At 55.3% G+C, this 23651-nt stretch overlaps 11 protein-coding genes across 11 annotated transcripts; 8 read left to right on the plus strand and 3 right to left on the minus strand.

Moving 5' to 3' along the window:
* Positions 1-449: 449 nt before the first annotated feature.
* Positions 450-2051, plus strand: F5Z01DRAFT_725890 (uncharacterized protein; the record flags this gene model as incomplete). The annotated part of the gene is made up of 2 exons (XM_046266646.1): positions 450-1001; positions 1057-2051. 2 exons carry the CDS (start codon positions 450-452, stop codon positions 1876-1878), a joined length of 1374 nt encoding a protein of 457 aa, XP_046117026.1. The 3' UTR covers positions 1879-2051.
* Positions 2052-3922: 1871 nt separating this feature from the next.
* On the plus strand, positions 3923-5839 carry F5Z01DRAFT_174360 (calcium/proton exchanger). Its single transcript, XM_046257937.1, has 3 exons — positions 3923-4670; positions 4747-5687; positions 5737-5839. The coding sequence occupies exons 1-3, from the start codon at positions 4039-4041 to the stop codon at positions 5763-5765; spliced, it is 1602 nt and encodes a 533-aa protein (XP_046117027.1). The 5' UTR covers positions 3923-4038; the 3' UTR covers positions 5766-5839.
* Positions 5840-7123: 1284 nt separating this feature from the next.
* On the plus strand, positions 7124-9063 carry F5Z01DRAFT_659156 (Alpha/Beta hydrolase protein). Its single transcript, XM_046263746.1, has one exon. It carries the CDS (start codon positions 7325-7327, stop codon positions 8915-8917), a length of 1593 nt encoding a protein of 530 aa, XP_046117028.1. The 5' UTR covers positions 7124-7324; the 3' UTR covers positions 8918-9063.
* Positions 9064-9461: 398 nt separating this feature from the next.
* F5Z01DRAFT_725901 (glycoside hydrolase superfamily) lies at positions 9462-11729 on the plus strand (the record flags this gene model as incomplete). The annotated part of the gene is made up of 3 exons (XM_046266647.1): positions 9462-11096; positions 11148-11552; positions 11606-11729. Exons 1-3 carry the CDS (start codon positions 9769-9771, stop codon positions 11727-11729), a joined length of 1857 nt encoding a protein of 618 aa, XP_046117029.1. The 5' UTR covers positions 9462-9768.
* A 121-nt stretch (positions 11730-11850) lies between these two features.
* F5Z01DRAFT_659158 (putative transcription initiation factor TFIID 100Kda) lies at positions 11851-15023 on the minus strand. Its single transcript, XM_046263747.1, has 4 exons — positions 14535-15023; positions 14031-14213; positions 13179-13984; positions 11851-13133 (listed from the first exon to the last, which is right to left on the minus strand). Exons 1-4 carry the CDS (start codon positions 14670-14672, stop codon positions 12011-12013), a joined length of 2250 nt encoding a protein of 749 aa, XP_046117030.1. The 5' UTR covers positions 14673-15023; the 3' UTR covers positions 11851-12010.
* Positions 15024-15221: 198 nt separating this feature from the next.
* On the plus strand, positions 15222-15683 carry F5Z01DRAFT_682300 (mediator complex, subunit Med11; the record flags this gene model as incomplete). Its single annotated transcript, XM_046265752.1, has 1 exon — positions 15222-15683. One exon carries the CDS (start codon positions 15222-15224, stop codon positions 15681-15683), a length of 462 nt encoding a protein of 153 aa, XP_046117031.1.
* A 49-nt stretch (positions 15684-15732) lies between these two features.
* F5Z01DRAFT_675503 (uncharacterized protein) lies at positions 15733-16344 on the minus strand (the record flags this gene model as incomplete). Its single annotated transcript, XM_046265154.1, has 1 exon — positions 15733-16344. The coding sequence occupies one exon, from the start codon at positions 16342-16344 to the stop codon at positions 15733-15735; it is 612 nt and encodes a 203-aa protein (XP_046117032.1).
* Positions 16345-17477: 1133 nt separating this feature from the next.
* Positions 17478-19031, plus strand: F5Z01DRAFT_659165 (YTP1-like protein). The gene is made up of 2 exons (XM_046263748.1): positions 17478-17624; positions 17668-19031. Exons 1-2 carry the CDS (start codon positions 17502-17504, stop codon positions 18880-18882), a joined length of 1338 nt encoding a protein of 445 aa, XP_046117033.1. The 5' UTR covers positions 17478-17501; the 3' UTR covers positions 18883-19031.
* Positions 19032-19180: 149 nt separating this feature from the next.
* Positions 19181-21140, plus strand: F5Z01DRAFT_659166 (Vps5 C terminal like-domain-containing protein). Its single transcript, XM_046263749.1, has 3 exons — positions 19181-19838; positions 19893-20876; positions 20936-21140. The coding sequence occupies exons 1-3, from the start codon at positions 19296-19298 to the stop codon at positions 21092-21094; spliced, it is 1686 nt and encodes a 561-aa protein (XP_046117034.1). The 5' UTR covers positions 19181-19295; the 3' UTR covers positions 21095-21140.
* Positions 21141-21835, minus strand: F5Z01DRAFT_659169 (uncharacterized protein). The gene has a single exon (XM_046263750.1). The coding sequence runs from the start codon at positions 21693-21695 to the stop codon at positions 21219-21221; it is 477 nt and encodes a 158-aa protein (XP_046117035.1). The 5' UTR covers positions 21696-21835; the 3' UTR covers positions 21141-21218.
* A 114-nt stretch (positions 21836-21949) lies between these two features.
* Positions 21950-23149, plus strand: F5Z01DRAFT_659170 (flavin reductase like domain-containing protein). Its single transcript, XM_046263751.1, has 2 exons — positions 21950-22104; positions 22156-23149. Exons 1-2 carry the CDS (start codon positions 22029-22031, stop codon positions 22725-22727), a joined length of 648 nt encoding a protein of 215 aa, XP_046117036.1. The 5' UTR covers positions 21950-22028; the 3' UTR covers positions 22728-23149.
* The last annotated feature ends 502 nt before the right edge of the window (positions 23150-23651 follow it).

A 23651-nucleotide genomic window follows, 5' to 3' on the forward strand; every position in this document is an offset into this window, starting at 1 on the left:
GATCAATTTCTTCGATTGTGGTCGCATGTGAACAGTGGCCACCTCATAAGCCACTTGAATGAATGTGAAGGGAAGACTTGGGAAAGCAGATGTCGTGGTAAGTGTAACGACTCGAGATGCTTCCATGTGCTGCTGTCCTTGACCAAACAAGAAGATCATGTACCCACAGGATCTCAAAGTAAAGTTTAAAGGCCGCCTGGAGCAGGGATTACGGACAGGCACCCCGGCACCTGCAGGGATAGCAGCACCTGTCAAGAGTCGCTTAGACGGGCGGGACACGACGAAGGCTTCCGCGATCGCCTGTGGAGGGAGAGAGTAATATGTCCGATTTCAGGGTCTTCCTCCTGACTCGTGCTTCTTGTCCTCGCCATATTCCCCTCCCTCTGTTTTGTACTTGAGCCACGAGCGCGAACACTCTCCCGTGCCCCTTCCACACCCAGACAACCACCATGGCCCCCTTCAAAGTCGCAATTGTGGGCGGTGGCATGACTGGTCTGACCGCCGCCCTCCATCTCCACCGCCTAAGCATCGACTTTGTCCTCCTCGAGGCGTACGACGACATTACGCCCGAAGTGGGCGCTAGTCTCGCCCTGTACCCAAACTTCCAGCGCGTGCTCGACCAGCTCGGGGTTCTGGACGATGTGTACGACGAGTCGACGGAGCTGTGCACGCTGGCAGCGCGCGACATTGCGGGCAAACCCATGTACACGCATCATGTGGCGGACGGCATCCACGCCGCTGCCGATGGGTATGGTATCCGCACGTGGACGCGCTCACAGTTGCTCCGGGTGCTGTATCGCAATGTGAGCGAGGATGGCAAGAAGAAGATCCACACGAGCCAGCGAGTAAACCGCATCGAGCAACTGCCGGGCGACGAGGGCGTTCGGTTGCACATGGCGAGTGGAGAGGTGCATCATGCAGATCTCGTGCTTGGTGCGGATGGCACGCATAGCATCATGCGCGCCGAGATGTGGCGTATGGCCGAGGAGGCGGGCTCCAAGGTGTTTGTGGGCGACAAAGGAGAGGGTCAGTTGTCATATCGCAGTAATAGTCGAGCGATTTGTTGCTGACAATGTGCGCGCAGACGCAGCTACAGAGTTTGCCTGTGTTTTTGGCCTATCCCATAACACGGGGGACCTACGCAAGGATCACACCTACCAGGTCACCGGCCAGGACATGACCATTGGGGTGTTTGGCGGTGCCAAGGGCGAGGCGTGTTGGTTTATCTTCTTCAAGGCTGGCGAGGACAAGACAACGAGCAGCCTTGACTTCCCTCGATGGACCCCTGAGGAGGGCGCGGCTGTCTGTGAGAAATACGCCGACGCCAAGCTGAGTGAGAAGACGACCTTTGGCGACGTCTACGCCAACAGGTACCGTATCACCACGCAGCCATGTCCCAATCACAGCCTGCGCCGCTGGCACTATGGCCGTCTTATCTGTCTGGGCGACGCTGTGGCCAAGACGAATCCCATTCTCGCGCAGGGTGGCGCGCAAGGTGCCGAGTCGGTCGTCATGCTGGTGGACCATTTGCAGGATCTCATTAAGCAAAACGACAAGGTGACGACAGTGCAGTTGGAGAAGGTATTGAGTGAGGTCAACAAGAAGAGGGAGCCACGCGTGCGCGAATCGGTCGCCAAGAGTCAACAGCTGATTCGTATCTCGGCGTGGTCGACGTGGCTGTTCCGCATCATTGGGAGATGGGTCGCGCCGCTGCTGCCGACGTGGGTTATAGTCGCGCAAGCCTTGGGGCCGTGGAAGGGGGCGTACCAGTCGACAACTCTGCCGGCACCGCAGCATGCAGTGGGAAGGGCTGTGGCATCGGAAGATGAGGCCAAGGAGCCCGTGGTGGAGGTGACGCAGGTCTCATCGGACACATGAGCTCCTAGCTATATGTAGATGAGGATGCTTAACAATCATGACGGTGCGCGTTGTCTTTGCGAGATTAAGCCCACTTGGAAACGCAGTATCTGCCGAAGCAACATGAAGGGATGAGCCCCTTTTCGCGACAACAGGGGTGTGATGCCTATTTGTACATACATGAGTTATTAATCACATGTGACCCTTTCCCTCTTCTGCTGCCTCGACACCGACCTGCACCCTTTCCAGGCCAGACTTCGGCAACACTTTCAAATGCCCGATTGAGGAGATAACGCTCGTACATTTCATGATAATTGCAAGTCAAGGGGCTGTCCGCCTCCGCTCTGGCTACGACCTACCCTGCACTGCAGCAGACTGACGCATCTAAGTTATAGGCTTATAGCAACAGCATGTTGGGGAATTTTTCATCCTTAGCAGGCCGGGGCAAGTGGATTCCTTGTTTGAATCTCCGGCAGCTAATAGTCAGCTTGTGCCAAATTTGAATCGGGTGGAATAAGTACCAGGACGCACACACAAGTTAACAAAAAAGCCTCTTCCGTAATAGAATCAAAAGCAACAACGCCTAGCATATACATAGAAGAAAGAATCAAGGGAAGATTTGGAAATGGCACCAAGAACATGTACAGCCCTTTGCTTCTGAAGCATTTTCAAGGACGCCTTTATCACGATGCTCGAGGGGCTATAATCACAGACTACCCCTGTAACTGTAGCCTACGGCAGCCCAGCCCACAAACTAAAGACATTGTGCTATAAGCAGACTTAAAAAAACAGGAGTCTCTTGGCCAGCGGGATGTGGGTGCGATCTCGGACACGACTGAGGCCGCTATGAGCGTCATCTCGCCACGCCAGAGCATCTCGCCAGGTATCCGGAGATCGATTAGACTAAAGTTACTAGACGTAGATCTATGCACAGGTGCCAACATTTCGTTGCGGCTCACGAGGCAGGCAGCCCAAAGAATGACATCGACACACATGATTATCTTGCTTGAACTCGGTCCCTGCATATCGATCGAGCCAGTGTTGGTTGTCATTGTTGGTGTTTCTTTGAGTCTTTGACTGAGCTCTCCGGAAAACCGGCATTTCTGATGCAGATCCGCTGGTCGTGGCCGGCGCCGCATTTCCTGATTGGGCGCTTGGACGGAATGCGGAGTGGGCCACCGATCCAGGACATGCAGTACCTGGGGATTTATTGATTTGAATTTTGGTCCATTTAGATGGATGCTCTCGTGAGCACAGGCTGTTCCGAAGGGAATGCTCATTCGAAGTCATGTAAACACGGCGATCTCAGCAGATGTCTGGTACTCGTACGCTTGGGCATACTGGCAGGCATACGGAGGACTCGAACCGAGCTGGGGACTCTGTGCGCTCGGCAAGTGGGTGTATAATCCCATCTAATCCCGTTGGCGCCAATATCATCCTTGTACAGCCTCATGACGTCGCTCCACTGCGCCGTGTTAGCCGGTCTACACGTAGCTTCGACCACCACATCACCACTCACCCGCTGCCAGCTCGCCAGCCAGCGCGCCAGCCATGCTGCCTCAGCCACTTAAGGCCGGCAGTGAAACGTGAATGAGCAAAAAGCCACAGTAGATGACGCTAAAAGAAATCAAGAATCGGGCGTTCATTGACGTCCATTGACGTCCATTGTCGCCCAATTTCCAGTCCGCGCCCCCTTGAATGTTGACTCAAATGACAAGGGGACCAGCCGTCCATGCGCCAAATCCTCCGACTCATTCATTCTTCAGATTTTTCGGAACACCAGAACTTCTCCCACTTACCTTTTTTTCCCCTGCCCTCTTCCCGAATCTCTGATCGATGTACAGACGTCCCCAAACCAGCGCCATGCCGCCCAACGTGCGGCGGACGCAGAGCGCGACGCGTAGGTCCCACCCACTCCCTCCCTCCCTCTCCTCTTCTCTGCTGCTAGCTATGCCAAGCGGCCCTCACACCATGATTCGATACAAGATGTGCTTCGATCTGTTAAGCCGCCACAATATGGGCTCAGATGAGCCTCGTCATCCGTGGCCGCAGCCACACCCGCTGCGAAGCACTGTGGACTCGGTGCCTGCATCAACCACATCCCGTCCCCTTTGTCCCCTTCACTTCACATTAGCATCGAGCCATGGCGCGCGCACTCAAAGGCATCCCTGTTAACCAACGATGAATCTTGCAGACAACATCTTGGGCGCACGCAGCAAATGGAAGCAAGCCGCCAAGGTCAGGAGGACGCTCGCGCCCCGTGCCAACACCGACAGCGGCCTCGAGGCAGGCTTGAGGCACGGCTACACAGAACCGACAGATTATAAACCACAGAATCCGACCCACAAGCAGAATGAAGGCAGCGACCGGACCCTCGACGGCACATTCTCCAGCGCAGAGGCCAGCACATCCCCTCAAGCCAACGGGGATGCGCTCCGCAATCGAAGATCGAACGGGAAAGCAGAGGAGGATAGCGAGGCCACGACGAAACAGGAAGGCCAGGACGCCAAAGACGACAATGACAAGTTGCAAAAGAAGAGCTCGCATCGATTTTACCGCGCTGTGCATCCCAGAGAACCATTTACTGTTTCGAACCAGATCAGGAGGACGCTGCTCGGGTCATGGCTGAATATTCTTCTCCTGGCGGCGCCGGCTGGTATTGCCGTGGGCGCTGCCGGTCTTGACGGGCGCATCGTGTTTGGTGTCAACTTTGTCGCCATCGTCCCTCTGGCGGCGATGCTGAGTGACGCGACGGAGGAGGTCGCTCTGCGGACGGGCGAGTCCATCGGTGGCCTCATCAACGCGACGTTTGGGTACGTACGGCTTTGCACGCTATCCCAAACTCTACATACTTGGGCCTTGCAGATCAAAAGACTAATAGCGACGTAGCAACGCCGTAGAACTCATCGTCGCCATCATCGCCCTCACCAAGGGCGAGGTCGCCATCGTCCAGACCTCCCTGATCGGTAGCATCCTCTCCAACCTGCTGCTCGTGCTGGGCTGCTGCTTCCTCGCCGGCGGCTACCGTCGTCGCGAGCAGTACTTCAACACCACCGTCGTCGACTCGGCCGCCAGTCTCCTCATCCTCTCCGTCGCGGGCCTCATCGTGCCGACCGTCTTCAAGGAGAATCCCACCTTTGAGGACCGCCAGGGCACGGCCGCCCTCTCGCGCGGTGTCGCCGTCATCCTGTTCTTTGTCTACGCTGCCTTTCTCGTCTTTCAGCTGCACACGCACAGCGGGGACTTTGCTGTCGAGAGCCAAAAGGTGGAACCCGAGTCGCTCTGGCGTCGCAGGAAGGATCCGAATGCCGGGGATGCCACCCAAGGCCAGGATGGTGAGCAGGAGGAGGAAGATGAAGGCGATGAGGCAGAGCCCGAGCTGCACTTCCTTGTGGCCCTGGGCGTGCTGGCCATTGCCACCGTCATCATCGCCTTCTGCGCCGAGTACATGGTGGGCGGTATCTCGGCCATCACCGACTCGGGCAGCATCAGCGAGGAGTTTGTCGGCCTCATCCTGCTGCCCATTGTCGGCAACGCGGCCGAGCACGTCACGGCCGTCAAGGTCGCGTACAAGGACAAGATGGACCTGTCCATCGGCGTGGCCATTGGCTCCTCGATTCAGGTCGCGCTCTTTGTGATCCCTCTCCTCGTCATCATCGGCTGGGGCATGGGCGTCGAGGACATGACCCTGGCCTTTGACATGTTCCAGGTGGCTGTCATGTTTGTGTCGGTTCTTCTCGTCAACTATCTCATTGGCGATGGCAAGAGTAATTGGCTCGAGGGCGTCATGCTCGTCTGTCTCTATCTTGCCATTGCCGTGTGCTCGTGGTGTAAGTGCTTCTTGTCTGATGACCTGACCATTGCTAATCTGGTTCCTAGGGTATCCTGCCACCGGCGTTGCTGGCTGATCCAGTCATTCATTTTCTTGTTCTCTTTTTATAGGTCGAGGCCAAATGCCCTCAGCCAAGCTGTTGATCCATTCTCAGCCGTCATGTACACAATTTAATTGAATTCTAGCATATATTCCTTCCCATGCGAAACGGCTAGATGCCGTGCTCACAGGCACACAACGCAAAAGAGAATCTTACAGTGTGATGTCCCCCAATACTCCGCGGCGGCGTGTTCTCGGACAGTCTGACCAGCTGGCAATTGATCTTCAATCCTCTTTGGAAATGGGGAACTGCCGTCGAGATCATTACGGGACACTATCCGGAGTATCTCAAGAAATATAGGGCCATATTCATGTGTGTCGTCGCCAATCGGTCGAATGATGCTCATGTTGTGGGTTGCCTAGCCTGTCCACAAGGTGATGCGTGATGGGCAGCACACAGCCGCAGTCGCGTAGTGTCTGTTGAACCATGCCCCTTCGTCTATGAAGTACTGCTGGATAAGGGGCGCGAAGTTTCGAGACTCGAGGTGAACATCTTGGTCAACAGTAAGGGGGAATGCAATATTGGGCTACGACGTCTTACCATCGTTATCAGTCACAAGGCTTGATTCCACTGGGTGAAGCTGTTCGCTCAGCCGATTTTTCAACAACACCTGAGACTGTCCGTAAGTCATTCTGCAGCTCTTCTCTTCACACGAGGCAGGGAGGAAACTATGCGATACAACGGCCAGTGAGTATCTCCGCAGCATGATCCATCTGCATTTGAATATTCTACAGTGACGCGCCACACCAACAAGATTGAGAAGGAGATGGAAGCTGTCATTGTCTCTGGGCTCCAATGATTCGCCTAAAACTACTGCCGCGTTCTTTACAGCGTGTGAGCTAATTCTCCTCTTCGCTCTTTGCTACGATGCAAGTTCCGATGCTCGTCACCATGCGAGTTTGCACTGACATTTGACCATATTGGCACTGGAACTGTAGCCTACCCTGCAATGCCTAACTTCAGTAGAGATACAAGATGCAGCTCATCCACGTCAATACCTCCTTAAATGAAGCGATATGTTATGCATTCCTGCTTGGATTCTCTGTCACCAGTTGCTAAACGTATACTTGCACGTTCGAGAGTGGGATTTGGGGGGGGGGGGGGGGGGGGGGGGGGGGGGGGGGGGGGGGGGGGGGGGGGGGGGGGGGGGGGGGGGGGGGGGGGGGGGGGGGGGGGGGGGGGGGGGGTGGGTTCCAATACCTTCTTTTTTTTATCTTGAGTGTCTGCATGTTTGTTTGGTATCTGTGGCCACACTTGTTACTTGGTTACTTGCACGTTCGAGAGTGGGATTTGCCCCCCCCCTCCCCCCCCCTCCCCGGTCCCGAGTCCGGCCTCCGGAACGCCGTGGAGCTCCGTGGCTCGCCGTGTCTCCACAAAAGGCTCCCCGGCGCCGCCACGGACCCACGGGTCCAACGATCTCACAGCACGGCGTCCGGATATGATTCTCAGGGAATCATCTGAATATTCTTAGATACTGACATGGTTGGAATGATTACCAATGTACAAATTGTCTCGTCACATATATATAAGCCAGTATGCAACCCAAGAAGGACAATGATACTCAACCCCAAGACAGCACCACGAACAAAGCAGAGCAACCTACCACACGAACCAGCCAGCAAAACACGACAAGTTCACCACCTCAGTCCTCTAGGATGAAAAGTTGCAGCCTTGTAATGTTGGCTCTGCTGGCGTCCACTGCCGCAGCACAGCTCGCCAACTTCGGGGTCCAGCCCAACACGTGGAACTCCTCCTTGACTCTCTCCACCCAACAGATCCGAGATGCGCAGCTGACGGACGAAATCGCAAAGAGCGTCGAGGTCGCCACCAACTCGGATCGCTCTCAGCTCGCCTACGGGGGACCAAGCGAGGACGACTTCTACACCCTGCCACCTTTGACCAACACTACTGGCCCCCTTCAACCTGGTGTCGTCCTCAAGACCCAGCTTGTCACAGACACATCTGGCTTCTCCATCCCTCCCAACACCGCTCTTTCACGCTTCATGTACACAACCACCACCCTCAACGGCACAGTCGTGCCGACGACGGCATTCGTCCTTTGGCCCTTTGAACCTCGTCAGTTTGGGCAGACCAACAGCTCTCACGTGGCTGCTCCGACTGTCCTCTGGACTCACGGCACCTCAGGCTTCCACTCTGACGCTGCCCCTTCTGCCATGAGACACCTCTGGTACGGGTTTTCAACACCCTTCGCGCTCGCGCAAGATGGATACGCGCTGGTTGGCCCTGACTACGCCGGACTGGGAATCGACAAGTCCTGGGACGGGAGTCACATTGCACACCAATGGGATGTCGCCCAAGTCGGTGCCAGAGACGCTCTATACGCACTGCAAGCAGCCTGGGACGCTTTCCCCGGCAGGTTGACCGAGGAGTTCGTGTCCATGGGCCACAGCCAGGGCGGTGGTGTGGCCTGGGGTGTGACCGAGCGTCTCGCCCTGAGCGAGGACGAGTTTCCTGTCAAGACTTTTGGCGGCTACAAAGGCGCTGTCGCAGGAAGTCCCGTCGTTGATGTCTTTGGCGTCTCTCCTGCCTTCATATCCAACTTTGTCGGTATCGCCATGAGCAGTATCTTTCCCGACTTTACGCTCGACCTGTGGCTCACCCCGCTCGGTGTGGCGAGGAACAAGCTTTGGACTAGCATCAAGGGCGGCATCGGTGCTGCGCAACAGCTTTTTCTCACGGCTGAGGTGACAAGGGAAAACTATACCGAGCAGTCGTGGCACGCTGCCGCATTTGAGAAGCTCGCCAACCCGGGCAGGAAGGATTTCAAGGGCCCGTTGCTGGTTCTCCAAGGCACAGAAGATGTCTACGTTCCCTACAATGGTGTCAAGTCCACCGTCGAAGATACGTGCGCCCTGTTCCCCAATCACGACCTAGAGTTTCTCGTAGTCAACGGCACGGGTCACGTTCCCACGTTGGATGCGACCCGCCCTCGATGGTTGCGGTGGATCCAGGACAGGTTTGAGGACAAGCCTGTTCGTCAGACAGGGTGTTACACTTCCCACTTGCATAGCTGGCTGCCTCATGAGCAGTATCTTGCCGTTGGTGGTTCTGTTATTCAGTGGGTTGCGGGTCCCAAGTTCAATTACCAGGCTATCCTTGGACTGTAGATTCGGCCAAGGAACTAAAGGAGAGCATAGAGAGGACGCGTGCTGGAATATTTATAAGCTGTCCTGTAAATAACAACCAGCTGTATTGACGGAAATTCGCAACTAGTCTATCTCATACCGCAGAATTATCAGTAGATACATATAGCGCAACTGCAACGAGATCATTCAAGAGTGTCAAGTGGTTGGGTGTGTGCAGAACGCCGCCCACGATGGCTGCGTTCTAGTCTAGATGCGAGCCATCGACGTCCCTGACTCGAGGTCTCAAGAGCTCGGCTTTCCATGATCCAGAAGACGCCGACTCCGAGAGCTCGGCTTTCCATGATCCAGAAGACGCCGACTCCGAATTGTCTCAATAACTGACACGCAGCCTCGGCAGTTACCCAAGTGCAGGACTGCCGGCCTGCATTTCCCCGATCTTCCCCACAGCATCGTGGAGGCTGCCATCTTGCGGGGAAGGCCTGGGGTTCGCTTCACGCACTTGACATGGTGAAGGCTGCAGAAGACTAGCGGCTATGACGCATTTTGCAGCATTTTTCTTCACCTGCTCAGCTCTGATTGACGCATTTGGGCGATCGTCCCCCGCATTATCGGTCCTTTAGAGGATACCCCAGAAGATGAACCCGTGGTTTGGGGAAGTTTCTCCTATTCTCCGAAAGATCAGGAGAATTATCAAAAGGTCCAGAACTTGATTGGCTTGTATGGCGACGAAGCGTCTATTGCTTGCGTCACTGAGGCATCCAAATTCTGTGCAGACGTGACAGACACCGGATATCTTGAGGATATATCTCTATACTCCCCCCAGCCTGCGCAGTCCTGAGGTCAGTCCAGCTCCCACGGCCACACCACGCATCATGAATCGCCTCACACTCGCAGGGCTCTTGGGCTCGACTGCGCTAGCTCAACAAGTCTTTCTTCCGGCGCAAGGTCCCACGGATCGTCCCCAATGTGAAGCCTCCCAGGCCCCAGAGCCCACATACTCCTTCACGCCCTTCAGCTACACCCTCACAACGACGCAGCGCACGGCCACGTCCGTCACACCCAGTGCAGCAACCACCTACGCCTGCCCACCCGAGGTCTTGGCCACTCTGATTCCATCCCAATCCTATACAACATGGGGAAAATGGGACCCCAATGCTACCGAGACAGCCTCAGACACAGACAACCCCTACGGCAATGCTGCCTGGACTGCTCTGTGGGAGTATGCCAATCCTCCCAACTTTACGGAAACAGGCGTGTACAGCACCACCGTCGAACCCACGCCAATCCCAAGCGAGGAGCTCGTGCTCCCTCCACGCGACTACTTTGGTCCGAATGATTGCTACAACTTCCCCGAGGGCTTCGAATTTGGTGTCTCCAGCTCGGCTTCCCAGGTGGAGGGCGCTACCGCCGAGGAGGGCAAGTCGCCGTCGCTCATGGATATTCTCGTGCAGGATGACAGAGCCAAGTCATACGTGACCAACGAGAACTACTACCTGTACAAGCAGGACATTGAGAGGGTGGCCGCCATGGGTGTAAAATACTTCTCCTTCAGCATTGCCTGGACCCGCATCCTCCCCTTTGCATTGCCCGAGACGCCCGTGAACCAGGAGGGAATCGACCACTACAACGACCTCATCGATTTCATCGTCTCCAAGGGCATGGTCCCCGAAGTCACACTGCTGCACTTTGACACCCCGCTGCAGTTCTACGGCGACAACCTGACCGAGGCCCAGCGCGCTCCGGAGATTGGATACGTTAACGGCGCCTACCAGAACGAGACGTTTCCCGACGCCTTTGTGAACTACGCCAAGATCGTCATGACCCATTACGCCGACCGCGTGGCCACCTGGTTTACCTTCAACGAGCCCCTCCTCTACTGCGACAACGGGCAGTCGGTATACAATGTGATCAAGGCTCACTCGCAGGTGTACCACTTCTACAAAGAGGAGCTAAACGGTCAGGGCAAGATCTCCATGAAGTTCAACAACAACTTTGGAGTCCCCCGTGACCCGACCAGTCAAGCTGATGTGGAGGCGGCCGACCACTTCAACAGTTTCCAGCTAGGCCCCTTTTGCAACCCAATCTACTTGGGCATCGACTACCCCGAATCCTACAAATCGACAATCCAGGATTACGTGCCCCTGACAGCAGAAGACCTCGAGTACATGAACGGGACAGCGGACTTTTTGGGCATCGATCCGTGAGTCATGTCGCGTAATGACAACTACAGGAGATGGACTAACCCGCGTAGCTACACGGCAACGGTCATTGCGCCGCCTGAAGCAGGCAATGCGCAGAGCATCATGGACTGCGCCGCCAACGCCAGCTCCACCTACAGGCCCTACTGCGTCAACCAGACCACCACAGAGGTCAATGGCTGGAATATTGGCTATCGCTCGCAGACATACGTCTACATCACACCGACCTATCTTCGTAGCTATCTCAACTACCTCTGGAACACGTGGCGACACCCCGTTGTCCTGACCGAGTTTGGCTTCCCCGTGTTTGGGGAGGACGACAAGGAAGTCACCGATCAACTGTTCGACACGCCGCGCAGTCTGTACTACCTCAGCTTCATGTCCGAGGTCCTCAATGCCATCTGGGAAGACGGCGTCCACGTCTCGGGCGCGTTTGCGTGGAGTTACATGGATAATTGGTAAGTCTCATTGTCTTTTTCCAGTACTGTGGGTGACTGACTGACTTTGGTAGGGAATTTGGTGATTATACGGCGCATTTCGGCATTCAAACGGTCAATAGGACATCGCAAGAGCGGCGGTACAAGAAGAGCTTCTTTGACCTTGTGGATTTCATGAAGGCTCGTGGGGTGGAATGAGTTGGATTTGGTGATGTGTAGTTGAGAGACGCAAGTTGTCCTTTCAAGATGAGCTTGGGGAATTGCAATGACATTCTGCGCGAAGGAACGCATGTGGTGACAATGTTCACGAAACTTCAGTCCAGCACATCTCATGGATTTTCATGTTTCCAGAATGGCATCGTCATATTACATTACGAGAGCCCTGTACCATCAATTAAATACGCCAAAGGGCAAATGTCCCCATCTCCGCTGTACCCTTTTCCATCCAACTAAGGTTACTCCGGCTTACGCCCAGGCTCCTAACGCTCGGGATCGTAGCAGCCGCCAACGATGACCAAGTTCATCCGCGTAAACTTCACCTTCATGACGGGGGTCTTCTTCGTAGGGAATGCACTGATCTGGTCGGGCGTGACCATGACCTCCTTGCCCTTCTTCTTGGAAGGCGCGCCAGCACCAGTGGTGGCGGCAGACGTCGAGGGGCCACCTGTCCCGCCCCCGATGCGAGCGGGGTCGTTGGCAGCATTGAGGTCGGTGTTCGCAGTGAGGCTATCGAGCCCATGCTGTTGCGCGGCCTTCTGAGGGTCGGTCGGTAGCTCGACATCCCAGAGACGAACGGTGCAGTCCTGGCCTCCAGATGCAAGCACGTTAGACTCCATGCTGAAGCTCAGGGACCAAATACCGCCCTTGCCGTGACCTCTTGACCGCTTGATGCGCTTGCCGTTGCTCAGATCCCAGAACATGATGTTTCCAGCGGTGTCAGCGCTGGCAAGGAGCTTGCCATTTGGCGCGCACTCGAGTGCCGTGACATAGTCATTATGGCCACTGAACACACGCACGCATTGACCCGTGACGACTGACCACATGCGAATGGATTTGTCGGTTTCATCCGAGGCCGAAAAGACGTACAAGCCATTCGGATGCCAAGCAATGGAAGAGATGGCCGTATCGTGGCCCACGAGCAGTCTCTGGGGTGAGGCGTGGTCCTGCATCCATACACGGACGGCCTTATCGTAGCCACCACTGAGGAAGTAGTGACCATGAGGCCCCCATTGCGTCCTGAATACAGGGCCGTCGTGAGACTTATATAGACAGAGACACGTCCACGATTCTAGGGACCATAGTCGGATCTGACCGTCGGCCGAGCACGAGATGAGTAGCTTCGCTCGGGTGTCCAGTGCGGGATTCTTCTTGCCCTCTTCGCCAAACAATCTGGTGGGGGGACCTGACGCGGAGTCCGAGAAGTGCACATCATACACGGGGGCGGAGTGTCCGACGAGTTTGCGGCTGTTGAACTTTTGGTCCTTATCGTAAGGATTTGAGGAGGGCAACGCCTTGCCGTCCAGAGACCAAACGCGGATATACGACTCAGTCGTGCCGGCAGCCGCCATGGTGCCATCGTCGGAAAAGTCCATGCTAGAAACCCTGCAAGGTGTGAGTTGTTGCTCCCTCCAAGACGGGAAGACTCACGTGTTCAGTGTGTTATGGTAGGTAAAGATACAGGCGCTCACAGGAATGCCAGCACCCCCTGTTCGCCCTTCAATCTTGAAGCGATCGCGGTTTTCCTTCAGCTTCGACATCTCCAAGGCAATGTCCCGTGGGCGTGACGGCGGAAGGGGCAGCTCCGTCCTGTTAGGCACATCGGCGCTCTCTTCACGCTTAATTCTTTGGTCAAATTCCTCGAGCATACTGGGCCGACCATCCTGAGGCGGGTTGCGTGCCTCCTCATCTTGGATTTCAGCGCGCACATCCTCCTTCAAGTCTGTGTCCATGGGCAGTGGACCAAGAGCTAATGGTGCCGCTGGGTCCAGTACGTCGCGGTTTGACAGGCCGATGTTGACGCCTGGGATGCCTTCGTTTTTGTCCACATCATCAAGGTCGATATTCCTCGTCTTGCGGAACACCGCTTCAAAGCTGAAGGGCGTCACGGGTCCCCGCGCCGTCGAGTCGATCTGACAGTATGTCACGAGAAGCTGGCGAATGACGGAGCCACCCTGCTCCGATTCGCGCTCGAGAAAATTGAACAGATCGCCAGTAGCATGCTGGTTGAGCGGTATGCGGTAGCGGTTGTCCTTGTACAGCTTGGCTGTCGCATTTTCGTTGATATGCTGTGGTAATGTGATCGTTTGGAAGGTATTGAGATCATCGCTATGGCTGTGCTGGAAGTGATGACTCAAGTCTGTGAGGAATCTCTTTGCGTCATCTCCGTAGCCATGGTTCACGAGCTCGATGAAGGAGTAGACAAAGATGGGCCAGAGTAGTTTTGACAATTCAAACTGAGCAAGTTAGAGGGTCCAGTATCATATTGTTGTAGAAGCGCACCTTGTAGATGTCCAAGTTGTTCTCGACCCAGTCATACAACAAGTTGAAAGCCTTGGCATACTTCTTGGGCCCCATGTTGGCCAACTGCTGAAGGGGTTTGCCATCTGCGCCGAGGTGCTTCGATTCTTGTCGGAAGATCTCCTCGGTTCTATTGAACCCCCTTTTGAGGAGGTAGTCGGTGACCTTTCCGATGTTGTTAGTCATGATTGCCTCAATGCAGCATTGCGCTCAATGCACGTAGGGGGGACGGAAGGCAATGCGAGAGCCTGCCACCGAAGGCAGGGTGGAGAGTTTAAGCCGGCGAGGGATAGTGCAGCGTGTGAAGAAGCCTGAGCCTGAACATCAGACGTTGTGAACAATGCAGTTCGCGTGCGCAAAGGCCCCTCGTGCAGAGGACAGCCACACACGTGAGGTGTGGTCGGTGCGAGCTCCCGCTTTCCAGCACAAACAAACAGATGAACTCCAAATGTGGTGTTATCGGCCATCTTTTCGCAGTAAACTCACTATTTGATTAAGGTTTTGATTCGACATGGTAGACCCTGAACCAGCGGCCCCTCCAGCGGTGGCTGGTGCTGGCGATGTGACCGGCGGTGCGCCGCCAAAGTTCCCACCAGGGGTTGGAGGCGGAGGATTTCCGGACATTTCGATGGCAGGAGTTTATGCTCAAATTCTCGCGGGTGCCCTTTCCTCCACGGCCGGCTCAAGCAAGGGAAGCAGCGCCCAGGCTCATTGAGTGCAGGCGCGGCTCATGAGGTGTCGCAAATGGAGACGTCGGAGGCGCCGGAGTGCTACTGGCGATGAGCAAATTACAGAGTCTAACAGATGGCTGATGCTGCCACGTTCGTTCCTCGTAGGCGTTTTACTGTGATTTTCGCAATGTGTCGTGATGGTGAAGGGATGTGATCCTGAGTGAAGCCAAGTTCGGATGAAGGCGCGGTGCTTGTCGCGTCGTACCCTTTAGCCGAGGCATAACCGCAAGACGGTCAACTAGACCAAACAATAACTGCGCATGTAGCTGTGCACGGACCCATCTCACTTGACTTTAGTCTCTCAGCAGGCCATCAAGCTCACTCACTCGTACATATATACTTTCACACAACCAGCGCCAGATTTGCAACATTTCTCTCCATTTCAAACATATCCCCAAAAGCCTGCTTCCTCGCGACTTCTACAATGTCAGGAGACGTTCCCATGGGCGATGAGCCCGTCGACATCCACAAACCATTTACAGTCGAGGAAAACATCCGCCAGCTCAACGCGATCGACCAATCGATTGTACAATTGATGAACCACACTGCCAATGCTCTGAACGCTGTGTCGATGCCCCACGCCGCATCGGAAGTCGACGTCGCGTCACAAAAGCAAGGACTTCAGGATGCAACTGATGCATTCCTCGATGCTCTGAACAGCGTGGAGGTCCGGATGAAGCGGCAGATCATGGCACTAGAGGAGGCTGGAATTGTGAACCTCAAACCTGCGGCCAAGGGAACCAAAGTTTCGTTGAAGCCAGATGGCATGGGCAACGTGGGCAAATTGGACATTGGCTGGCTGAACAGTCGGGGGAACAAGGTGGAGCGGGAGATGGAGGCTGAATTGTGGTCAAAGGCGAAAGACTACCTCGAGAAAGAGAGCGAAACCTTGAAGAAGGCTTGAGGTAAGCTACTATACAACGAACTGCAGACGAGGTGTGCTAACGCGCCGCTCAGATGTAACCGTCTTGCGAATTTCTTTCCTGAACGTCCTGGGTCGAGACTTCGAACCACAACGGCCTCCCCGATACTGGCGACCCGACACGCCAAGATTCACCCTCTACCGCAGCCGGATCAAGAGTCTTCCCGTTCTCCATAGCCTGCGGCTGCTTGGAGCTTTCTCCAATCTTCGCAATCTCAGCAGCAAGCGACCATGAAGCTCTCTTGGCGCCACGCTCCGCACTTTTCACAGGCATCGGAGGCTTTGGCGGAGTGCGCGGATGGTCAAATGTGCTCAAGATGAACTCCTCCGGGCTAGGCTTCCGCCTCGTTCGCTGAGCACCTCCGTTGGGGATGCCAGCCTCCCGCGAGTTTTCTCCGTCTCGTGTATGCTGGCGGCGACCTTCTTCGTGAAGTGTGCCATAGCGCGATGATCTGCGAATGGTTTGACTGCGACCGCGGGAAGTAGAGACAGTGTTCAGGTTCTCTTCATCGACTGTATGTTGAGCTTGGAGGCGCTTCCACTGCTTGCGATAGTACCAGGCAAGGTAGCCAGCCACCAGGGACAGTATGATATGGCAACCGGCAACAACGGAGACGCTGACCAGGAGGAAGGTAAGCTCCATGGCGATTCTTTGAGGTCAGATCTCTCACACGCTTTCTCGGATGGTTCAGGAGGGAGATGGTCTACTGGGCGAGGCGACCACTTGCACCTGTTCATGTAGCCCAGTCAGGAGGATGAATCCGACCCGGCCGCTACGGTCTCACAATTGAATATGATGGTATGCCCTCGGCGAGGTGGTGCGACATTGTCACACCACTGTAGCAATCTTGGAGGCAAACAGGTTCCATATGCTACTCAGACCAGAGCTGAGATATCTCCATTCCCATTGAGTAGATTTGCACCTAATCATGGTGCAAGTGCCCAGGCCATCCGTCGACATGCAACTGCGTGCTCACACTCAAGACACAGGATACTTCAAGTCTGAATCTGTGCAGTTGTTGTTCCTCGACACATGATCTAGCGACGGTCTGGCAAACTGCTTTCAATAACAGATCAGAAAAGTTCCACTCCAAAGCACGGCGCCGCGATACCACATAGGCCCTTCGTATCGTACTGTAACGTGACGAGCCGGTAGTCACGGGTCGCCCTCGCCTGGCTTCCACCCATGAAGCAATAGGAAAGACAATCATGAAAGCATCGTGGTACCGTCAGCTTTTCATGCTCCGGCACCGATGGGTCGCTCTGTCGGAGCATAAGGAAAAGGGGCGACGTCTTGGCCTTGCGTGGCTCATGAAGCCAATGAACCCCACTCGTGAGCAGGATTAGGCCAATCACATGGGCCGCAATGATATCGCGACTCTCACGGTCCACCCGCGCGACCGAAGAATCCGACCAGACCAGGTCGACCCCATAGGTAAGCCTCCCTTGAGCTTTGGATTCGGGACCTTGCCATCGAACTTCATTCTCTCCTTATTCAAGTGTCTATTGTCCCTTCCGCCGTTCTTGCTTGGAGCTTCACTTGCCCGACTGCATCGTATCACGGTCCTATTACGTCTGCACCCGAATCCCGACTCTTGCCTGATCTACCTACGTACATTCAGGGTCCAAGGACCACGCGGCCGATTCTACAACAACCAGCATGGCATCTCGAGGCCTCACAACACCCTTGACGGGGCTTGCCATATCCTCGCTCCTGCTTGCACGACCAGCGATTGCTCACGACCACCATGGCGGTAGCGAGATACCAGAGGGACAGACGATCTCCGTCGAGCCACTGGTATGGAATACCAGAGCTATCAACGAGCGTGGGCTAACGAAAACAAGGACACGACTCTGTGGATACACATCTTCGTCAACATGTTTGCCTACGGCGTCATCTTTCCGATAGGCATGGTCCTTGGTGTAGGTGAATGTCTAGAGGTCCAATTCAAGCTAACAGGCCCAGATGACGAAATCCCGGTGGCATGTTCCTACGCAGATTGTGGGCTCCATGCTCGCCCTCCTCGGCTTCTTCCTCGGTCACGCGCACGGCGGCCGTGAGTTTGTCGGCAATAATGTTCACGGCCTGTTCGCGCATATCCTGCAGATCCTGCTCATTGCCCAGGTCGTGCTGGGCTTGTACCTGAAGGGCCACTGGGAGAAGGGCATCAACGGTTTCATTCGCAAGCTAATCCGACCTTGCCACTCGATCTTGGGAAAGGCGATGCCCGTGCTGAGTTGGACACAGATGCTCTTTGGTGGCATCACTGCGCTTGGGTTCTGCCAGGGTGAGCACACTGGTCAATGCGCCGCACACTTTATCATGGGCAGCGCCTTTATTGCCTATGGCGTTCTCTTGACCATCATTCTCCTCGTTGGACAGGTATGGATGCGACAAACGGGGCGCTCGCAAGAGTTCTACGACAGCGCCGTCATCGCCGCCTGGGGGTGTGTCAATACTTTCACGGAGCACCGCTGGGGCACCGCCTGGGTGCGCAACGACTGGCAGCACACAACGATGGGCATCATTTGGTGGTGCGCTGGCCTGGCTGGGATGTGGATGAGCCGTGACCGCGATGGCAACCCGAAGCGCAACTTTATCCCCGGCTTCGTCATCGCCATTACGGGATGGGCCATGTCCTCCCACCCGCAGGAGTTGATGGTCAGCGAGGCGACGCACAAAATGTTTGGGCACACGCTCATGGCCGTGGGATTCACGCGCATCATTGAGGTGGCGTTCATCCTTGGCGACAAGCAGAGTCTCAGCGAAGATGGCAGGACATGGAACTCGTTCCAGTTCTTGCCCATCTTCTTGCTCTACGCCGCCGGTTTTCTTTTCATGGGTGCCACGGAGGAGCAGATGCTGCTCGTTGCCGGGTCTGATATGGACCACGTGGCCTATATCTTGATTCTCTTCTCACTAGCATCCCTGGTCTTCTTGTTCGCCAATATGCTGGTGCACATGTATGACAGGCTGGCGAACCCCATACCCTCCAAGGAGATGAATGGGTACACAGGCGTCAACGGGAGACCCATGGAAGAGGGTCGCGTCAGGGATGCCGAAGAGTTTGAGCTTGAGGGTCTGACCAGCGACGATGAGGCGGATGACGAGGGCAGGGGCATGTTGAGAAGGAGCCAGGAGGGTCACAGGTCACAGACACAGGGTGTGACGTTGCAATAAGTTGTCATATGTATAACACGGCATTATGGATGCATCCGGTTACATGGCTTGGGTGTTTAGCGTTCGAATGGTTCATCATGCTACGGCCGCATTTTTTGTACAATTGTTTTTTGAGAATGACACATAAGCTGAGCCCGGTCTTGCTCTACCAAAAGTCGGTTCAATCATTGAAAACGTAAAGTATTCCGTGTGCCTGGCATATTAATAAGTGGCAGCCTGGGCTCTGATGCTCACGGTACCGCGACATGGAAGATGCGGGGCAGTTCGCATCCTCTCATTGGCTGCCTTGCAATCACCGCTGACGTTGACCGGCGACACATGCATCCCGCATCTGCCTCTCCAATAAACAGCTCTCTGAGCTCCAACTCACACCCTCGCAACACTCATTGACAGTATCGCTGTCATCCCGCAACATGGATCCCGAAGAATCGCCATGGGCCGATACCTCCAAGCCCACGACTTCGGCTGAGGAGTCGCAGCCCTCTCAAGCCGCTGACACGTCCCCCTCGACACCTTCCGCTTCGCAACCAGCACCCTCGTCGAAGCCTTCTCGCGGACCTCGTCGCATGGTTGCGCAGCCAACCCGCCTGGAAGCGGTCGACGACCCTCTCGGTCCCCTTGGTGCCGCGCCTCCGGCAGAAGACGACAATGCGCCCCCAGTACCTCCACAGAAGGAACAGATGGTCATCCGGACTAGCATGCCCCAGGGCCAACAAGCGAGGCGCACCCATGATCCCCATGGTGTCGACGATGAGGGCGACGAAGCCGAGCAGAACATTGGCGGGAGAGCGCCACCGCCCGTGGAGGCCGCACGGCCAAGTGGTGTGAGGACGAGCACGCAGCCTAGCATGAGCGTGGAGCAAGCCTCAAAGCCGAACTTCACGATTCACGTCGGGGACCCGGTCAAGATTGGCGACCTCACGAGCTCGCACATTGTTTACTCTGTGCGGACGAGGGTAAGCTGAAACAACCCGGCTAATATTACGCGGGCGCCGCCGCTGACCAGACAGACAACATCCAAGGCCTACAAGCAGAGCGAATTCGAAGTCAAGCGCCGCTACCGCGATTTCCTGTGGCTGTATAACACACTCCACGCAAACAACCCCGGCTTTGTCGTGCCCCCGCCCCCTGACAAGCAGGCTGTCGGACGATTCGACAGCAACTTTGTCGAGAGCCGCCGGGCCGCCCTGGAGAAGATGCTGAACAAGACGGCCTCGCACCCCACACTGCAACACGATGCGGACCTCAAGCTTTTCTTGGAGAGCGAAGCCTTCAATGTCGACATCAAGCACAAGGAGCGGAGGGACCCTCTGCCCACAGAAAGCAAGGGCGTCCTAGGCTCGCTGGGCATCAGCGTGGGAAGCAGCAATAAGTTTGTCGAGCAGGACGACTGGTTCCATGACAGGAAGGTCTACTTGGATGCGCTCGAGAACCAGCTCAAGGGTTTGTTGAAGGCGATGGACCAGATGGTTGGCCAGCGCAAGATGATGGCCGAGGCGGCCGGCGACTTCTCAGCTTCGCTTCACGCCCTTTCTACTGTGGAGCTGTCGCCCTCGTTGTCCGGTCCATTGGACGCCTTGTCGGATCTGCAGCTGACCATCCGTGATGTCTACGACCGCCAGGCGCAGCAGGATGTTCTCACCTTTGGCATCATCATTGAGGAATACATTCGTCTTATCGGGTCCATCAAGCAAGCGTTCTCTCAGCGCCAAAAGGGCTTCCATGCGTGGCACGCGGCGGAGTCGGAGCTGCAGAAGAAGAAGGCTTCGCAAGACAAGCTACTTCGTCAGGGTAAGAGTCAGCAAGACCGTCTCAACCAGGTCAACGCCGAAGTCGGGGAGGCCGAGCGGAAGGTGCACCAGGCCAGGCTGCTGTTCGATGACATGGGTCGGTCACTGAAGACTGAGTTGGATCGCTTTGAGAAGGAAAAGGTCGAAGACTTCAAAAGCGGCGTCGAGACCTTCCTCGAGGGTGCTGTCGAGGCGCAGAAGGAGGTAAGTCGCAGCCCCTGCTTACGCATCGATGTGCGCGCCGCGCTAACTCCTTATTGCAGCTCATTGAAAAGTGGGAGACGTTCCTGATGCAGCTTGACGCCGAAGACGACGAGTCGGCTTTCTACAAACCACCAGTGTACAACCAGGATGCCACCAAAGCCCCCGGCGACACGGCTGTCGACAGGGCGCGTGCCCGTTTGCATGAGGACTCTGATTAAGCGTAGTTTTGTGCCTCTATAAGAGATGTTTTTATTCTTACATACATGTTGTACATTCGCCTTCTCCCTCAGCGCAACTCGTGATGTACATGTGGCAGTGCGTGCTGACCCTATACTGGCCTGATCATTTCTTCTTTCCACCCTTGCCTGTTTTCTGCGCCGGCGCCTGGCTCTTCATCTCATGACTCCTGTCTGGTGCATAGCTCGCAATCAGATCTCCGTAGCCCTCATCCTCCACCTCCTCCTGAGCCTGTTCGACGCCCTCCTCCTTGTTCTGGTTGTCGAATGCACGGCCGAATCGTTCACGGAAAGCAGCGAGCTTTCCGGCCTCATCAACCTCGACGTTCTTCAGCGAGGTCTCGCTGGGGTTCCACGTCAGGGTGTTCCGTGAGTCCTTGTTGGCGCGATACAGGGCCTGAGGCGAGGTTGTGCGGTGGGTGTATGCCGATCCATCAGAGAGCTGGATGATTTGGGTGAATGTGTAGGGGCGTCGAGGGCGGGCCACGTAGGTTGCGTGCCTGACCTGCTGGGCGGCGCATGTGAGAGTGGAAGAGGAGGTCGTGGGGCGAAGAGACGAGGATAGGGGTGAGAGCTTCCCCATGGCGGTTGTTGCGCGGCGAACCGACTGATGTCTCCCCAGTTGATCTTTGAGCAAGTGTTGGATGTGGACAAGCGAGTGTTGCGCTTATGAGGTCGTCGTGTGTCGAACTTGGGTTGACGATGCTTCAGTCGTGCTCGAAGTCGGCGGCCGACATGGGAAAAAATCGGGTCGAGCCCGTCGCGTGCTATCGCGTCGAAACTTTATCGATAAGGATTTTCTGGTCGCATCGCAACTTCGTCACTCGGCGATCCAACCCCATCTCGTTGAGCACAACTGTATTTCCTTCTCTTCTTTCTCTTCTGCTTAGGTCTTTACGACGGGCGCGACATTGAAATGCGCAGTCTTTCATTACGCTGTGTCCGGCTATCGCAGCCAACATGGATAGCTGCCACATCCTCCAAGACCATAGGTAAGTTCAAGCTGCTGTCACTCTTCGAAGAGATGTCACTAATACCTCTAGTGCGGCATAACTCGACACGAACACACCTCAGTCCTCTTCAAGAGGACTACCGCCACATAATGCGCGCCATTACCGCCAATGTTGTCATCCTCACCTCGCCACCCGCAACCTCACGTAACTCCGAACCTTCGAAACCCCGCGCAATGACCCTGTCCTCCTTCACGAGCCTCAGTATATCACCTACGCCATTAATCACCTTCAATATTGCCACGCCTAGTCGGACACTCACGGCGTTGACCGAAAATCCACGATTTAACATACATATTCCCCTGGCAGCAGCCGCCGGAGCCAAGTTGGCGCACAGGTTCACAAAGGGAAACTCAGAGAGTATGTGGGAGGGGCTCAAATGGGACGAGCATGGAGTCATACATGATGATGGCGTCATGGCGGTGTTAAAGTGCAGGCTGGCTGCCGGCGACAAATTTCCTCCTGGCGGCATGATCCAAGTCGGTGACCATGCGGTTGTGGTTGGCAAAGTGGAGGAAGCGAGACCCGGAGGCGATGATCACTCTGCATTGACACACTGGCAGGGCAATTACAGAGGGTACGGCATGGAATTGGATATACCATAAGGAGCAAGGTCCTACAAATGTATCATAACGGCAGAGACAAGCGATTGATTTCGACAAATACCACCAACCACACCACGGCCATTGTTGGATATGCCACAATGGGCTAAGGATGACTATGCGGTGTTCGACGAACGGGACCTCTCGAAGAGGACATCGCCGTGATTCCCATCAATCTCGATGAGACGCACGGAGTGACCGGCGCGGGCCAGGTTTGCGTATCCAGGTCGGAAGAATTCTTGGGTATGAGGCCTCATGAGGGCGTACATTTCGATGAGATCATGTTCATCTCACGAGGCCACGATGCGACTCGTAAGCAGCCAGATGTGCTTACAGTAATTTGCCCTTCAGAGATGAGCACCCGACAATATTCTCGAAGTATGAGTTGTCGCAACTACGTATCGAACTATCGATCAACATACGGGACTCAGAAAGTCGAACGCCGAATCCCGTCTATGAAAATGTGAATGCCGTGCTGCGAGATTGGTTTAAAGTTTTGACAATGCTACAATTGGACCGTCAGAGCCAACATGCTTGTGTCCAGACTCAGGATTGTCTTTTTCCTTCAGTTTGAAGTCGGAGGCCAAGGCTCAAATCCACTACACCATGGTCTACGATCAGCAAGGCCTTGAGCTGCAGCTTCAGTCCGCCACAAAGCCGTAATTCGAGGAGCTTCTTGAAGGGTGCCTTCTGGTAGCGCCAAGTCAAGGAAGAATACGCATCGTAAGCGCGAGCAAATGCGGTATGAAGGTTTCAAGGAACCAGCTCTGTTAAATCATAGAAATGGTCCCCCCGTAGCTTTAGCCCAAAGTCAATCGCAGGAAATGGGCGACAGAAGTTGCCGCGTGAAAGAAGCACCTGAGTGACAAAGACATGCTTTGTCGACACTCTTCGTTTCATGGTAGAACAACACAAAGAGCAGAAAAC

This window comes from Emericellopsis atlantica, assembly GCF_019669845.1.
Source record: "Emericellopsis atlantica unplaced genomic scaffold F5Z01scaffold_18, whole genome shotgun sequence".
Taxonomy (NCBI): Eukaryota; Fungi; Ascomycota; class Sordariomycetes; order Hypocreales; family Bionectriaceae; genus Emericellopsis; species Emericellopsis atlantica.

Coding starts and splice junctions, on each gene's coding strand:
- F5Z01DRAFT_174360 (XM_046257937.1), top strand. CDS start 4,039: ATGAATCTTGCAGACAACATCTTGGGCGCACGCAGCAAATGGAAGCAA. Junction 4,671..4,746: donor CTCATCAACGCGACGTTTGG/GTACGTACGGCT, acceptor ATAGCGACGTAG/CAACGCCGTAGAACTCATCG. Junction 5,688..5,736: donor CATTGCCGTGTGCTCGTGGT/GTAAGTGCTTCT, acceptor TCTGGTTCCTAG/GGTATCCTGCCACCGGCGTT.
- F5Z01DRAFT_659156 (XM_046263746.1), top strand. CDS start 7,325: ATGCAACCCAAGAAGGACAATGATACTCAACCCCAAGACAGCACCACG.
- F5Z01DRAFT_659158 (XM_046263747.1), bottom strand. CDS start 14,672: ATGTCCGGAAATCCTCCGCCTCCAACCCCTGGTGGGAACTTTGGCGGC. Junction 14,214..14,534: donor ATCAAAACCTTAATCAAATA/GTGAGTTTACTG, acceptor AACATCGGAAAG/GTCACCGACTACCTCCTCAA. Junction 13,134..13,178: donor TACCATAACACACTGAACAC/GTGAGTCTTCCC, acceptor CACACCTTGCAG/GGTTTCTAGCATGGACTTTT.
- F5Z01DRAFT_659165 (XM_046263748.1), top strand. CDS start 17,502: ATGGAATACCAGAGCTATCAACGAGCGTGGGCTAACGAAAACAAGGAC. Junction 17,625..17,667: donor CGATAGGCATGGTCCTTGGT/GTAGGTGAATGT, acceptor TAACAGGCCCAG/ATGACGAAATCCCGGTGGCA.
- F5Z01DRAFT_659166 (XM_046263749.1), top strand. CDS start 19,296: ATGGATCCCGAAGAATCGCCATGGGCCGATACCTCCAAGCCCACGACT. Junction 19,839..19,892: donor TTTACTCTGTGCGGACGAGG/GTAAGCTGAAAC, acceptor CTGACCAGACAG/ACAACATCCAAGGCCTACAA. Junction 20,877..20,935: donor CTGTCGAGGCGCAGAAGGAG/GTAAGTCGCAGC, acceptor TCCTTATTGCAG/CTCATTGAAAAGTGGGAGAC.
- F5Z01DRAFT_659169 (XM_046263750.1), bottom strand. CDS start 21,695: ATGGGGAAGCTCTCACCCCTATCCTCGTCTCTTCGCCCCACGACCTCC.
- F5Z01DRAFT_659170 (XM_046263751.1), top strand. CDS start 22,029: ATGCGCAGTCTTTCATTACGCTGTGTCCGGCTATCGCAGCCAACATGG. Junction 22,105..22,155: donor CACATCCTCCAAGACCATAG/GTAAGTTCAAGC, acceptor TAATACCTCTAG/TGCGGCATAACTCGACACGA.